The sequence below is a fragment of the Cornus florida genome, unplaced genomic scaffold (assembly GCF_030987335.1).
Source record: "Cornus florida cultivar Cherokee Brave unplaced genomic scaffold, ASM3098733v1 CherokeeBrave_3.0.0_Hap2_Chr01, whole genome shotgun sequence".
NCBI lineage: Eukaryota > Viridiplantae > Streptophyta > Magnoliopsida > Cornales > Cornaceae > Cornus > Cornus florida.
The window spans coordinates 118,300,547-118,317,112 of NW_026775571.1; the positions used below are offsets into that span (position 1 = coordinate 118,300,547).

The 16,566-nt window shown below is 31.0% G+C and overlaps 1 protein-coding gene across 1 annotated transcript; it reads left to right on the top strand.

Moving 5' to 3' along the window:
* Nucleotides 1–12,122: 12,122 nt before the first annotated feature.
* LOC132266753 (probable NAD(P)H dehydrogenase (quinone) FQR1-like 1) lies at nt 12,123–14,766 on the top strand. Its single transcript, XM_059767742.1, has 4 exons — nt 12,123–12,248; nt 13,249–13,342; nt 13,928–14,190; nt 14,333–14,766. Exons 1-4 carry the CDS (start codon nt 12,226–12,228, stop codon nt 14,562–14,564), a joined length of 612 nt encoding a protein of 203 aa, XP_059623725.1. The 5' UTR covers nt 12,123–12,225; the 3' UTR covers nt 14,565–14,766.
* The last annotated feature ends 1,800 nt before the right edge of the window (nt 14,767–16,566 follow it).

Consider the following 16,566-nt stretch of genomic DNA (forward strand, 5'->3'; position numbering starts at 1 on the left):
TGATAGATTTTGATGGGGAATGTCGTCTATTTTTAATTTTAAATTTTTTTTTTTTTCCCTGTTATTTTTCTGCACTCTGTATATTCCAATAAGGATGACAGGCTCTCTGTTTTAATGGAAAATTTTCAATTGGTTATTGCATATTTAGTTTTTCTCAGTTCAATTGGAATTTATATATGTATACGTGTATATAATACCCAAGCATATAGAATTTGAACAAATTTGAGTGCCTAAAAGTTTTCCAATTTAATATGTACAAGTAAATTGTTATAAATCAATTTAGTGTGTGCTTATAAGCTGGATGAGAACTGACTGAAATACTTAACAGTGTTAGCTGTAGATCCTTGGAGTGCATACTTAAGACTGATGGATATTGGTATTCAGAACTGATTTGAGTGCATATTTCTATAACGCATCGATTTTTCATTTTTTTTCAATTTTAGGACGCCATGTCTGATTCGGTGTATTGGTCTGGTAGAACAATTAGTTATAGAAGTAGTTTATATGCTTTCTTCTAATGTGTAATACTGGTCAGAGATGGTTGCAATTATTAAGGAGTCATTAAAGAGAAACTAAAATGACTATGAAAGCTTTAAAATAACCATTATCTTTATTTGGTTGAAAACAAGAAAGTTGGAATAGAACTGCAACACAGTAGCATGTTTTTCAAATGTAATAAAATTTGTCTACGCGCGCGCGCATGGCTGACCACATGTTGTCTACCTTTTTTCCCCCTGTACTTTCAATTAATTATTAAAATTAACTCTTAACCTAGGTGTTGTTTTCTGTATAAACGTTGTTTTTAGATCTAATGCTCTGCTATTAGTATCTCTACTTGGTTGAAAACAATGTTCTAAGAAATTTGTTACAAGAACTTCCTAACACTAGCATGTTGTTCGAATGTTTTTAAATCTGTTTGTGTGCGTGCATGGGTGGGCACATGTTATCTACACCTTTTTTTTTTCCATGTGCCTTCAATTAAGTTTCTCATTAACTCTAAACCTAGATGTTTTTTGTATGGAAATTGTTTTTAGACCAAATGCTATGAAAATGTGTTAGCAATGACAGTTTCTAGTCTAGGATTTGATTAGAGGTGGAGAAATTAACAAAAAGAAGTTAGAATGTCAAGTAACCAGACGCCTCAAGTTTTTCCTGGTTCATTTTCCTTTGGACGGTAAATTAAGGGAACATGATCTCTAGGAGCCTTTTTAAAAGACTTTTAAACTTCTTCCTTTTTGCATTTGAACAATCTTATATCGTATATATTTTGGGTGTTTTTTTGTGTTAAGACCATAATTCAAGGACTTTGTGAAATTAGTAATTTGAAACTGATCTTGGAGTTGAGAATGGCTTTTGATTGTTGTGGGAGGAGTGATGCTTGCTAGCTGCCACTTCTAGAGAGTATTCTTATTGGGTGTGTATTTGGAAAGAGGTAATGTTGGGCAAGTTTATGCATTTGCCCAGTAGTGTCATGATACTACATACTGGAAATTATCCTCCTCTTAGTGAAGTAGTACATTGACTTCTATCTGTGGATGCAACTAATGTATGTGGATGATGATGGTACAGTGTATATATGTTTGTTAGTTCCTTGAGGATTCATCTTGCTGTAAGCTTCTTTGCAGAACTAACATTTCTGACAAACATGCATGCACCAGTAGAGATTTTCAAATTACTTTTTATTTGTAGATCCTGTCATATCTATTCTTTAGACATGTGTCTGTATGTGTATATTGGAGGATGATTTGAATGAACAACCAGGTCTGAATACCATTGTAGTTGTTGTTGATCTCTTCATGGCGAAAGCGGATCATTGGCCATTGAGTAATTCAGTTATTATTATTTTTTATTGTGTAATTGTAGAATGTTTAGTCCCTTCTATTGTGTAGCACATTGACAGTTCATCTGTGTGTAATTGTAGATTGCTTAGTCCCTGATATTGTGCATGCCTGACGCAACTGCCTCGACGGTGTCATGATCAGTTTTAGAGTTTCCGATTTATTAGTACTTAAATGTGCTGTCTCTCTCTCTCTCTCTCTCTCTCTCTCTCTCTCTCTCTCTGATTTCTTAAAACATACGGAGTAATAGATGTTCTTCTGGTCTCTTAGTTGATAATACGTCCATAGAATGTGAAATTGGTTTTGTCTGTCCACTGTCCAGGCTTTTAAAATGTGATAATATAAGACATGTATGCGCCTTGTTATCTGCTGCGTGTTGGATTCTATGCGTGAGTCTAGTTTTTTTGTCAGGAAATTTGCTAGGTGACTTGTTAGCAATCTTAGAAATGTTTGGCCAATTAGAGCACAGTAGCACTCATAGCTACAGCTCTAATTGGATTGTGTCCTAATAAAGTTTTATCTCGCAAGTCGCTAATTGGTTGACCGGCAATATCTTGACATTCATAAACTGGACCACCATCCAATAGCATGTTGCCGCCAGAAGTAGAATCTCGTGTTTCTTATAGAGAATCCTCCTAATTATTAATCTGGTGCAAGAAAGATAATATTTCGAAAACAAGGGAGCCTTGTGTGTTATATAAGATTTGTTTTTAGCCTCTAAACTCTCAAGGGCCCTCAACACATAACAATGCAGTAGGTTTGGCCTTGTTAAGAGTAGTTGCTGCCGGCCTATGAAAGCGATGTTATGGATAACGAAATGATGCCTGATGAGTGCTTCTCATATAATAGTAGTTTAGTTTAATTGGAGGTATGTCTTTAGTTTTTCCAATGTTAGGTGTTGTGTGGTTGAGGGCAACTTCCAAGGACAACTATTTTTATTGGATTCCATATTGTGCTTTTTATGATGCAACTTCGTTTCAACTTTTATGATTTTAAGAAAATAGGTTTGTAGTTGCTTCCATTTTTAAGCTAGACGTAGTAATTTGCTTATTATGAGTCGCAAACCGATGGGTTCAATGCTCAATCGCTTTGTTGAAGATGAAAATTTTCTATTTACATTATTCTCTTTACAGGCATAAACTATTTTCCTGTTAGTGTTGGGAATTTGGGAGTGATTTGGCATTTACATAATTTCTGTTAGGAATTTTTCTTTATCACATTAATCTTTCCTTTCACTGTGTGCGCGTATTCACACACACATGTATGTTTTCAGGAACATTAATTCGATGAAGTAAGAGAAAATAAGGATGAAGAATAATTCTGAAGGGCTTGTTATTTTATTATGTGAAACAAAATATTAGTATATAAGGTGATGCATAGAACAAGAAATATGGAATTTGCTAGAGGAAATAGTATGGTATTGAAATTCATTATAGTGAGAGAAAAATTTCAGCTCTTCTCTCGTGTCAACGTCGCAACGAAACCACAGTATTCATGTTCGAATTTTTCACAACTACTTGGGTTGTTAATGGATCTTCAGCAGCAACCTATGAACATTGTGACCCAGTGCTGGCATTGGGTCAACTGATGCACCTTCCTGAAAAGTTAGGAGGCCCAACAGTTTGGACTTGTTGATGATTCTTTAGTTCGTCTCCGAAATGATGTACCCATCTCACTCTTCAAGGCCCGTTTTGACAGGTTGATAAGCAAAATAATGCCACATTTTCAATTTACACCTAATTTGAACTTTCAGTCTAAGTCTCGTAGAGCGGGAGTGAGAGCGAGAACGAATTCAAGAGCGTGAGCGTGAGAGTGACAGAATTAAATCATAAATTGAAATGTAAGAGCAGGAGCGCGCGCGGAATGTAAGAGCGACACTCGTTGAGAAGATTATGTGACTTATCTTGCAGTCCAGTGATATTTTCTTTTTTATTTTATTCTTTTAAAATAGAAGGTCGAAAATTCTTGTCTTTCCTGGTGCATGGATTGTAAAACATGAAAAGAAATCAGTTTTTTTTTTTTTTTTTCCCTCTTCTTTTTATTGACAATTGGAGCAGGGTTAGATTTTGGGACCTTTGCCATTTTCCGCAGAACCCAAAAAAAAAAAAAAAAACAAATGAATATATGTGTGTTGTGTGTGAAATGGAGAAGCCAGATGATGATGATGATTTCATAGTTGATAGAATGGATTATCGACCAACAACAACTGGTGGGCCCTAGCATGAATCGTTTGACTGTGGGGTAGTATTGTGGGTGGTGTTGACCGACAGTAGTCTGCATATCTTTTGAAAGAAGGAAGCTAAGCTGGTATGGTATTATGTGGCGAGGAGGAGGATGTATGTAAATGTAATGGGAAACGGAGGCAAGGGGTAGTGGCGAAGCAAGAAAGCAAGTAAAAAGGCCCCAAATGAATGAATGGGATTTCTTCTTAAAAGGCCAAACAACCACCACCCACCGTAAAAGCAAACCAACGACATGATTGTTGGGGAGAAGGCTCAACATAAAGCATTTCCATTGACACACATATTTAGTATCCGACATTTGACAACACATTTGGTCTCCCCCTCTCCTCCCCTCCCACACACGCAATGCCCATTGCCATATGATGTGAGGGACCTACCATTCTTAGTACCCTACTCGTGCACCAAAAAACCATTCATCCTACTCATGCCATTGTGGCTCCATTCTCATTAATACACACACACACACACATATATATATATATATATGGAACTGAATAAAGAGCCCATTCCACTTTCTAAAAGATCAGTCTGTCTTGGTGGACACACTTTTTCTTGATAAATTGGGAATACGAATTCTCTGCTGTGACACTACCAGCAAGAAATAATTGTCATTGCTCACACATGTTTCACTTCCATAAACCAACTCTATCCACAGGCGTGCTAAATGTTTTTATGGCCTAAACGTATTGGCGAATGAGCCAAGATATTTGGAGAGTAATGCATAATTATGTACGTTTAATCTTAACTTTAAAAAAATATATATATGTAAAGAATGTAAATAAGGTAAAAAAGAAAAGAAAAAGAAAAGCTTGTCTTGAAAAAGATAGATGTGATTAGTAAATAAGGTAAAAAAGAAAAATTTATTGTGAAAAGGGTAGATATGATATTATAAAATGAGGGAAGATGTATTAATGAATTTAAGGACCTTCTTATCATTTCCTTTAAAGACATAAAAAATAATAAGTGGAGTGCAATAGTATAAAAATGGAATGCAAATACCACTTTCCAATTATGTAATGTAAAGTATCAAAATATTAAATATCTCTTGACAATATATATTTATCAAAAACAATTGGCATACATTTGCTGCTATCTTAAAAATAATCATCCCACGTTGCAATCTAGAGTGCAATAAACTTAAAGGAAGGGCGTGCAGGTCACAAAAATTAGTGAAAGTAGCAAAATTATGATTAGCAATGAAGCAGGCTGGGCCTAAGGCATGGTACATAAAAACAATACTTATGTTGATAAATCATGAGATAACACACACTGACACACACATACTCGCTTTGGTAATAATGAGAATATGGTCTTATCATATGAAATTAAGAAGACCCCCATGCTTCAATACAGAGCTCATTGATGGCATGTGCTTTGTGTAATGGTCATTGTTCCCCTTTCATCGCAAATTCATTGACAAGAAAATAATTAATGTTGGAAACTGATATTAACGCCTCACTTTTTGTTTTATTTAAAATTTAATTATTAAAGAACTCTTAAATAATATAATACTTAATTTTTATATTTTTAATATCATAATTGTTGTTATCTAATTATTGAATTTCAACTCATTCTTCTCCCACCTCCTCCATTTTTTTTTTTTTTACCAGAAATATTATACACAATGAACATTATACGCTAGAATTTCTTCTGAATAACATTGATAATTTTATTTAGTCTAAGGATGAAGAGGAATAATGTATATACATACACGATAAGTATATGTACATTATATTATATCCTACTTAAAAGTTTAATCACATAAAAATATAATTTTAATATTCCCTTTTAAAATAAATCAAGTTTTTTTTTTTTTTTTTTTTTTTTTGAACAATACGACCTAATTTCAATTTATGTAAATTAGGTTTATTTTTTATTTTCAATTCAATTAAAGATACCTTTGAAAAAAAGGGGAAAAAAAATCAATTAAAGATTAGGTAGATATTGGTTTGCTTTCGTGTTAGTTTCTATTTAAGTATTATGTAAATTAGGTTTATTTTTTATTTTCAATTCAATTAAAGATAACTTTGAAAAAAAGGAAAAAAAAAAAAAATCAATTAAAGATTAGGTAGATATTGGTTTGCTTTCATGTTAGTTTCTATTTAAGTAAAATTACACTTTCTTTTATTTTCAATTCAATTAAATATACCTTTGGAGGAAAGAGAGAAAGAGGAAGAAAAAGATCAGTTAAAATTTACTGTAGCGATTTGTTTGGTTTCAATTTAATGTGTTCCCGTAATGCATTAGGTAAAATTTATTTAGATAAAGTTTGCTTTTAGCTCAAATCCATACTTTTTTTTTCTTAATCACGTAAAAATAGTAAAGGTAAACTCCCTATATTTTATATTGCCTCTTCTTTGGAAAAAAAAAATCCTATATTATGAAACTATTTATGTGGTAAATGTTTAAGAGAAGGACAATTGTAACACTAAAAATATAGTAATCATGCACCTTATAGTACAAGGACGCTTTTGTAAGTTCATTTAAAAAAACAAAAGAAGATTGAACTCCTAAACATATTAATGCAGCGTTAATTTCAGTTCCTTATTTATTCACTAAATTGCCCACTGATTTGGGAAATCTTTTTAAGGCAGTGAGAAAAGGCCAAAACGAGTGACCTACAATGGGCCCATATATGACGTGGTTCCTCATATTTCCACATTTATTGCTTCTACATCCTTCTCAAACAAAATATAATAGTACCTAGGATTGATCACGAATTGAATTGGTTCGATTTTGGATAAAATTGAAATCAATCAGGTCTTCACGGATTGGCTAAATTTGAAACCTGGAGACTATTAATCTGAACCAAGCCTAACCGTGAAATAACGAATTGGTTCAGTTCGGTTCCCACGAATTGAGCTTTTTCAAATAATCTAATATAATTATATTGTAATTATGCCCAACCCAATATATGATTATATTTTACTATTTCAGTTATGACTCAACCAACCAAATAATAAATCTGTCAAAACAGTGTGTTATAACACATTTAATTTAAAAAAAAAAAACAGTAATTTCAGATGTTATGATAATAAATTAATAATATAGTTTATTCTGGAGATGAGGGACGAAGAGAGAGTCGATAGGCTTATGTAGGGCTAAAATTTACAAGCAAATAATGAATAAAAATAAATAAATAGAAATAATATATTACACTATGCATATATATATATATATATATATATATAATATATATATAATTCACGGATCGGATCGAATCAGTTAACGGATTGGTTCGGTTTTTTTAACATTCAATCCGTTAACTGAACCGCTCATTGCGAATTGCTAATTTTTAAAACTATCACCAAATCATTAAATCAAAAAACCGAACCTAACCACACGGATTAAATTTGTTCGAATCGATTTAACGGATTAGCGGATTATTTGAACACCCCTACCTAAAACTCAATTCCATTCCTAAAAGAGTGGAAAATGCCAAATAACTATCTACTTGGTATATATATATATATATATATATATATATATATATCGTACACTCAAACCTTCCCCTCTTTTTATTTCCTTATATATACCTCCCTTAGCTGAGTCAGCTGTCCTAAAATGGTTATGACATGGACTTTGCTTCACTAATTCAGAATCAATTAATAAATTAATAACTTTGGACTTTACTTTGTTTGGTCAAGAAATTTTTAGATGCTCTTTCCACTAATCAAAATTGAATACGTAAGTAAAAAAATTAAAAATAATTTATACGTCGAATATCTAATGACGATTAGTCCAAAAAAAAAAACTTGCACAAAATAACTTGTCCATATTGTATTGGATTGCTTACGTAACAAATGACACAATTAAGTTTAACAAAGTCATATCAGTTGCCTAGAATACTACACTTCAAGCCGTCCAATTAATTTGTAAAAGATTTTGCATGAAACGTGATCAAAATGGCGACAATCCATCATTTATCTACAACATAGATTATGTTACAATCAATCTCAAAAGTTTGCTCTCTTTATTGTTTATGATAATCATGTCCTTTATTTTATTTTAAAAGAAAATTAAACACCCTTATACGCAATGGTATACGTCAATTGGACAGAGTTGAATTTCATTGGTTTCTCTGCTGCAAGTTGTTATAAAAAAACACACCCAAACACACACACACATTTTTATATTTATAGATCTCTGGTCAGAAGCAATTTCTAATACAGAATTCGCGGAAACTAAGGTGTTGCGGTCAAGATCTGGCTTTGCGGCCCGTTCTAAATGGTTGTATTAACTTAATAATTGTGATTTTGTTAGGTCAATGATCTCAACCATCTAACAATTTGATGCCTATTCATGAACTCTTCTCTGTATATATGTCTACATACACCATAACGGTATATCCCTTTCTTATAATACTCATATTAACCGGTCTCCAATTTTTGGCATTGTTCTCGAGAGGTCGGTGGACCAAGCTACAAGTATATAATAAATTTTTAAAAATGTTAAAGGGCAAAATTTCTCTTTCCTCTTTACCTATTTTCTCTTTTAATTTTTCTAAGTTACCCAACCATTTGACAACTGTTGGATATAAAAACGTGGAGGAATATATGTGGAAATATGAATTTGATTTGTGAATCAAACACTAAGGGTTTGGTAACTTTTCCAATTTTATTTTTCAATTTTTTAAAAAAACTAAATGCATTTGGTAACTCTATTTTGACTTTTCATATTTCAAAATTTAAAAAACTCTTTTCATATTTCCATCACAATTCTCAACTCCACAAATTTGAGCTTTGATTTTCAGTTTTGGTTTTGAAATACTGTTATTTATTATTTTTCATAATGAGAATTAGAGAAATATTATTTTATTATTTTTCACAATGAGAGAAATGTTATTTTATTAATTTCAATTATGCTCAAATGCAAATAAAATATTATTTTATTATTTTTCAATTATACTCAAATAGTAATTAAAAATTTAAAAATATTTTATTAAACTCGAATAGTAACATTAAAAATATTATTTTATTAATTTTTAATTATACTCAAATAGTAAATAAAATTTTATTTTATTAATTTTCAATTATACTCAAACAGTAAATAAAATTTTAAAATATTTTATTATACTTGAATAGTAAAATTAAAATTTTATTTTATTTATTTTCAATTATACTAATAGAAAATAAATTATTAATTTTCAATTACACTCAAATATTAAAAAATATATATATTTATTATACTCAAATAGTAAAATTTAAAGTGTTGTTTTATTATTTTTTAATTATACTCTAATTGTAAATAAAAGAGTCAATTTTTTTAAAAAAAAAAAAATTACCAAACATATTTTCTCTTTTCTCTTTTTAAAAAATTTAACAGCAGAGGTATGTTACCAAATATTTTTAGTTTTTATAAAATGACGGCATAACTTTTTAAAACTTACCATTTTCACATAAATGAAAGCACAACCGAAAATAAAAACCACAATTTTTCATAGGTTTATAATTCACCATCTCTTCTTCTAAGTTTCCTTTCTATACATTCTTCATACTTATGTAATAATGATGTAAAAACAAACATGGGTTGAGTGCAAAAGACTCCCTCATATTATATAAAGTGTACAATTACCTCCAATTATTCAAAAAATTCCCTGACTTTTTTTAATTTGTGCAAATAAGGAAAAATCATAATTTTGGCAATAAAATTATTAAATTAACCTTACTTTATCATTAGCATAAAAACAAAAAAATGAAGCAAAAGGCAAAATGTCAAAATTAACCTTAAATTCATATTTCCTTCCCGTCTGTCATAATATAACAATACTTTATATAATTATATATACTCCATAAAATAAAGCCGCTGCCAGCCTTATCTTTTTATTCCAAATTAGTAAATAAACCCAACTATTTATAAAAGATTGGGACAACAACCCTTAACTAGTAAGGAATGACATGTTAAAAATACTAATAAAATTGATCCAAACTTCCCAATATTACTCTGATGTGGCCTCATCTGAATACAAGAATTAATTTTTCATCTAATTTCTCCTCTATTTTTTATATATCTTTTTTTTATTATTATTTTATGATTTCTATCTATTTATATCGAAAATTTATAACCAGTTCTTAATTTTTTCTCCTGATCTTCTGGTAGAGATTGTAATTGGATTGCTGATTTTTTGGAGCGGTCAAGCAACATTTTCCTGGTTGTTCTCTTACTCTATGCTTTCTTGGAGCTTGTTGATTCTAGGTGTTCTATTTTAAAGAGAAATTAAAAATGTTGTACAATTGCTAGAATCTCACTTGACATACCAAATAAAATATAGTATCATTAAAAAAATAAAAAATAAAAAATAAAAAATAAAAATGATGTTTTATTGGAAACAAATTGCTAAATGGCAACATAAAAATATTTTACAGAGAAAAAAATAATATTAGAAAAAATATTTTGTTGGATAGGTTTTTAAGTACATCTAAATAAACTGATTCACTGTTCAAATATATACAAAATTGGTAAAGGCATTCTTGTTACACAAAAATGATACTTTTGATTTTTTTTTTTAAATGACATCACCAACTACTATTTTTCATATTTACTTCTATTTGATAGGGAACCATTTGCTCAAAACATAGATAATATCCATTGAGTTATATTGCAATTTATTTATTTATTTTTTTTTTTTTTTTTTTTTTTTTCTAATAAGAGTTTTTTTCTTTTTTGCACAACATTATGCAAGAATATCCATTACAAATTGTTGCCAATACACTATTATTATTATGAAGCTGGAATTGGGCCACCAAATTGTTGTCTGTGTTTCGGTCTTCAGCATTATTTTCGCGTCCCAATTTTTCACTGGAAAGAACTGAACTTTTGCGTCCCAATCTTCCCAATTTTTGTGTCCCAATCTCCTAGTTGGATTGAGGCTACCCAATTAACATGTAAAAATGGGTCAACTTAAGAATTAATATTCAAGAAATAGATTATGAATACGACTCAAATTGGAAAAGTATGATATATATATATATATATATATAGCTGGAAATGGGTTAACTCTCTATTTTCAGAGAGAGAAACAGGAAGGAGAGAGAGGATGAAGAAATTTTTTTCCTTGCTTACGTGGGCATTTTGGGTTTTTATAAAAGAATTGTTCATAATTGAGCACCAGGGCAATTTGCTCCAAATGTTGAAAATATAGGAATTTATACACACTTAATTTGTTCTAAATCTTGAAAATATAAAAATTTATATGCACTTACTAACTAATAGAGATACTTTTTGTACATTTTATATAGCAACAGTGTTTTTTTGTACTTAACCCTTTAAAATAATTAGATACTCGTTTTGATTTAACTAATAATTATGGTCAGAGGCTGATTTACAAACCTCATTTTTCATGGGATCGAATAATAATTTGAGTATACAATTTATTAAACTTTATTTATTTATTTATTCAGAAATGATTTAAAATATAACCCCAAAACTGAAGCAGAGAAAATGATGGATGAACCTCACGCCACATTTTTGCTTACATTTGGAGTCTTTGAACTCTTTACTTATTTATTTATTATTATTAGATTTAATTTACCAAATCAAATATTAAAAAGATGGTTTCTTCATAACCCAGTAGTTAAGTTGTTCCGTTGTAAAAGTCTGGTTTCGAGCTTTTGCATCTACTAAAAATCATATTGATTATTCAACTTCAATTTAATCAATTAATATTTAGAAGTTGAGTTATTTTGGAGAATTTTCTACAATCTAAGTCAATATAAAAATTAAAAATTAAATTTTATTTACCTTTTTCTTCTGTAAAAAATATGTTATATGAATAGAAAGTGATCCTGTACGAGATAGTCCATTCTACCTACCTAAGTGTGCACTTAAAGAAGTTGGGAATTTATGATTATTATTTATTCATCAATATTATTAAGAGAATGATGATTAGCGTGACATCAATCTCCTAAGTAAAGTTAATTTAAAATGGGTCCAATAATCACGCAATTAGCCCATTAATTACTTGAATTATTCAAAACGCTTAACTAACACGTATGTCATGGTTAGCTGCTGCCCTCTCCACCACCATATAAGGAATTTTTCCCACTCTTCCGTAATACTCACTCCTCCCTCTCTCACCGTTTCATTCACCAAACCAAACGCTTCTTCTGAGAACCCAGAGAGAGAAATACAGAAACACTCCTCTAATGGCAACAAAAGTTTATGTTGTGTAAGAATTACTCTCTCTCTCGGCGTCTATATATATATATATACACATTAATCTCTACTGTGTTTGTAGATGCAATTCTCTTATTTGGTTGTGTTCTGTTGTCTTTATTTTTAATTCTGTCCAACATTTCGTCGTGAATTAATCACGTTTTGTTCTTTTTGATTTTGTATTTGTTTGATCTCCAAATCTGTTGACTCTATGAATAAAATTTTGATTTTGTAAACCCATTTTACTTTCCAAATTCGTCTCTGTATCACTGAAAATTTCTAATTTATTTTAGTTTTTCTTCATTGTATAACTATGTTTTATGAGCTTTTCAGATTTGAGTGGTTTTCTAGTTTTCTTGTGGGAGAATGTAAAATGCAAATCTCATATATTCCGTACATCTTCGTCGGTGATAGTTTATGAATCGTGTGGTTCAATTAGGACTATAGATCTTCTGGTTGGATCTTAATTTGTACAAATTGATAGCTAAGATTGAAAGCTTGATCACTCACTCGTGTTGTGTCATTGAAATCTCATGCTTTATGTAATAAAAGGTTAATGATATCGGTGATTACTCTCCTAAATTACGTTAATGTTTGGAACTATAATATTATTTGGTCTGTTTTTTTTCCACCAGTGTGTTTCAGTGAATGATTATTTTCTAGCATTTTTTTTTTTTTTTTTTTCTGATATTATTATTATTTTATGTATATTAATAAATATATAATTTCATTTGATGAAGCTAATTGGTGTCGGTCCCTATTCTTTACTTTGATAGCCATATGTAATTGTATTTCACACTAAATCAATTTAAAATCTAAAGGGTTTGTGTGGTGTATTTTTTTCCCTCAACTATGTCTGCAGCAAATTAATATATTCTTGATTTACTCTCATGAGTTTTATTATAATATGCTATAATAGGTCCTTTTCTACCATTAATTTGATTTTTTTTATTTTTTTATTATTATTTTTTTTATTTGGGGATGTTTGATAAAGAAATTTAATGACGGTACAGGTACTATTCTATGTATGGACACGTGGCAAAGCTGGCAGAAGAGATAAAGAAAGGGGCTGAATCTGTGGAAGGTGTAGAAGCAAAAATGTGGCAGGTATGAGCTAATCTTTGGTTAAGCAGAGGATTGTGCAATTTCTTTAACTGTGGGTTAAGTTAATTAGTGAAGTTGATTCAGAAACGTAATCCTATTGCTTTGATTTGATGTATTTATTTTGGTTTCAATGTTGAGCATCATTATTCTGAATAAAATGCGAGAAAAACTGATACATTTATATGAATGTGTGGTTTCTTACAAATGTAATGTGATGCAGAGAAAGATGTAGCAATTCAACACTTAAACTATTTTCTCACTGAGGATTTAATATTGTGTGTGAGAGAGAGAGAAAAAGAGATGGCACATTGATTATTAACTAAATAATTTATGAAAAACACTTTAGCCTTCTATTATTTGAATTCTGAAATTGGATTGAAACTCCATAGTTTGCCTTTTAGGATATATAATGAGTGTAGAATCATTCAGGACTCGTATTTATTGCTTTCCTAGTGTTTAGGAGGTTCTTATACTCCACACTTTCACAGATATGTGATCGGTTGTTATAATGCACAAGGCTGAAGAAAAATATAAAATATAAAATATTTCATAGCTATCTGATGAATGTCTTTTTGGCATATGGAGCAGGTACCTGAAACACTGCCTGATGAAGTTCTTGGGAAGTTGAGTGCACCACCAAAAGGTGATGCCCCAATCATTACACCCGAGGAACTTGCCGAGGCAGATGGGCTTATATTAGGTTTCCCCACTAGATACGGAATGATGTGTGCTCAGTTCAAAGCCTTCCTAGATGCAACCGGAGGCCTTTGGAGAACACAACAGCTGGCTGGCAAGCCCGCGGGCATCTTCTACAGCACTGGATCTCAAGGAGGTGGACAAGAAACTACAGCGTATGTTCTCCCCCTATTGTATAACATTATATTATATAGTGGATATGCTACCTCTCTGCTTTTGATTAAAGAATTTGACTTGTTAAATAAAAATAAATAAAAACTATGACTTGGTTTGCCTTAATTTCAAATGACTACGCAGCCTGACAGCAATTACACAGCTTGTTCACCATGGAATGATCTTCGTACCAATTGGCTACACATTTGGCGCTGGCATGTTTGAGATTGAGCAGGTGAAGGGTGGCAGCCCTTATGGTGCTGGAACTTACGCTGGGGATGGTTCAAGACAGCCTTCTAAGCTTGAACTTGAGCAAGCCTTCCACCAGGGAAAGTACATTGCTGGCGTTGCAAAGAAACTTAAAGGCAGTGCTTGATTTTTCTCACCACATTACCACTACTCTGCTTGTTATACTTGCAATTTTTTTTTTTTGTACCCTTTTCTTTTTAAATTTCAGCTATGTTCTAAATAGTGCAATCATGCTCATTATTATAATAAATACCTCCTTAGTCAAGAGCATGTCTTGTTTCTCAACAAATTATATTCAATTAATGACAGTTTGCTTACACTTCCATCCCTATCATAATGTCCTTTTTTTTGTTTTAAAATTCCTTCCGGTGGAGACTGAATGCAAATTTGTTTCATTTTCGATGAATTAACAATGCATAAGGATTAAAAGGGTGTAAATTACTTAAAGATTAATCGGAACATAGTGGTTGCAAACTTGCATGAAGAACTTCGATACCATTGGTATGACTATGATTTTTTTGGGTATAATTTGGGCTATATGAGGGTTTGTACAGAGTCTAGAGATAAATTGTGAACTTTTTTATTCACTCAAAATTTCGATGCAATGTTGCAAAGCTTAGTAGAGCAGAAGTGTAGATATCCAATAAATCCAAGGCAGAGGCGTGTTGATCACATTTTAAAACTGATTTGAACTGGGAGCAGTGAAAATTAAAGGTATTTATTTCTTTTTCCTGCATTATGAGATTGAAAATTAAAGGCCATAAGTCTGAGTGGCAAAATTAACACTGCTTCATAATACTCAAGATAGACAATCTAGAGTTGGCTGAGATTGTGTGATTCTACATGGTTTGGAAGACTGACATATTTGGTTGAACTTGAATCCCACATTACTGATTCTGTTATGGGCCATCTCGTGTCTTGTCTACATCTTGGACAACTTGTTTGTGTTCAATCAATTATGAAAGGAATTCTTTGCATGTTCATAGTGACATCAATTTTGAGGCTCCTAATGAGATCATACACCCAGTCATCCATATTCACTAGAATAAGTAGGTTTTCAAACTAAATTGGCACAAATTGTCCTTCACCTTCAATAAAATTATATAGATGGATGATCACATCTATATAGACATGGGCACATATGGTTATCTCTATCTTTGTTATGGAGTGTCAGAGAGTATTTTCATGGTATGGTCCATGTGATCTCTTCATGATACAGTGATTATTTATGGTCTAAGTTAGATTATTACAGTGTAAAACTCAAAAAAGGACAAATTTAGAAAAATTAGGGTCCCAAATCACTTATCAATATATTTATCAAGAACAAAAAAAAAAAAAAAAAAGAAAAAAAAAAGAAAAAGAGAAACACTTAAAAGCATGAGAATATTTAAGTTCTATCAATGTTTTTCAATTAAAATTTTACAAATTACAGGCAAAACAGCATTCGTTCACTTTTCCTAGAACATATATTATATATTATTGAAACTCTAGTAAAGGGTGACTTACCAGAACATATATTATATATTATTGAAACTCTAGTAAATGGTAACTTACCCATGCAATTCAAAATGGTTAGGAGAGAGATTGACATTTAATATACATTAATTTAAATAAAGAACCATTCCCACCTCTCTTCTGAGCTGTACACTCACTCTCATCAATTGTTGGCTACAAACAATACTCATAACTATTTATAGGCATCCTCTCTTAATAGAGGAGTAAGATGCATTACACACTCTTCTAAAATATCACAACTCTACATCATCTTTTTCCTGCTTTTTTATTTTTTGTTTTGTGATTTTTTTCAGTTCATATATATATATATATATATATATATTGTTTTTAAATTCCTTCTTGTAGAGACTGAACTGCAAACTTGTTTTTAAACTGATTTGAACAGGAAGTAGTGAAACACCACATATAATATATATGATCAAAGTCAGCTATCATTGATTTATTTCTGGATTATGAGATTGAAAATTAAATGTAGATATTGTTGCATGTCTAAAGCCGAAAGCCTAAGCGAAAAATTAACATTGCAATTATAATGGCACAAAATATCAAGATAAGACAACTAGGATTTGGGTGAGATTGGGTGATCCTACTTGGTTTGGAAGACTGACATATTT

Bases quoted from the DNA above. Each gene is read 5' to 3' on its own strand.
- LOC132266753 (XM_059767742.1), top strand. From the start codon at position 12,226: ATGGCAACAAAAGTTTATGTTGT. The intron at 13,343-13,927 runs GTATGAGCTAAT...CATATGGAGCAG, and splicing joins TAGAAGCAAAAATGTGGCAG to GTACCTGAAACACTGCCTGA. The intron at 14,191-14,332 runs GTATGTTCTCCC...ATGACTACGCAG, and splicing joins GGTGGACAAGAAACTACAGC to CCTGACAGCAATTACACAGC.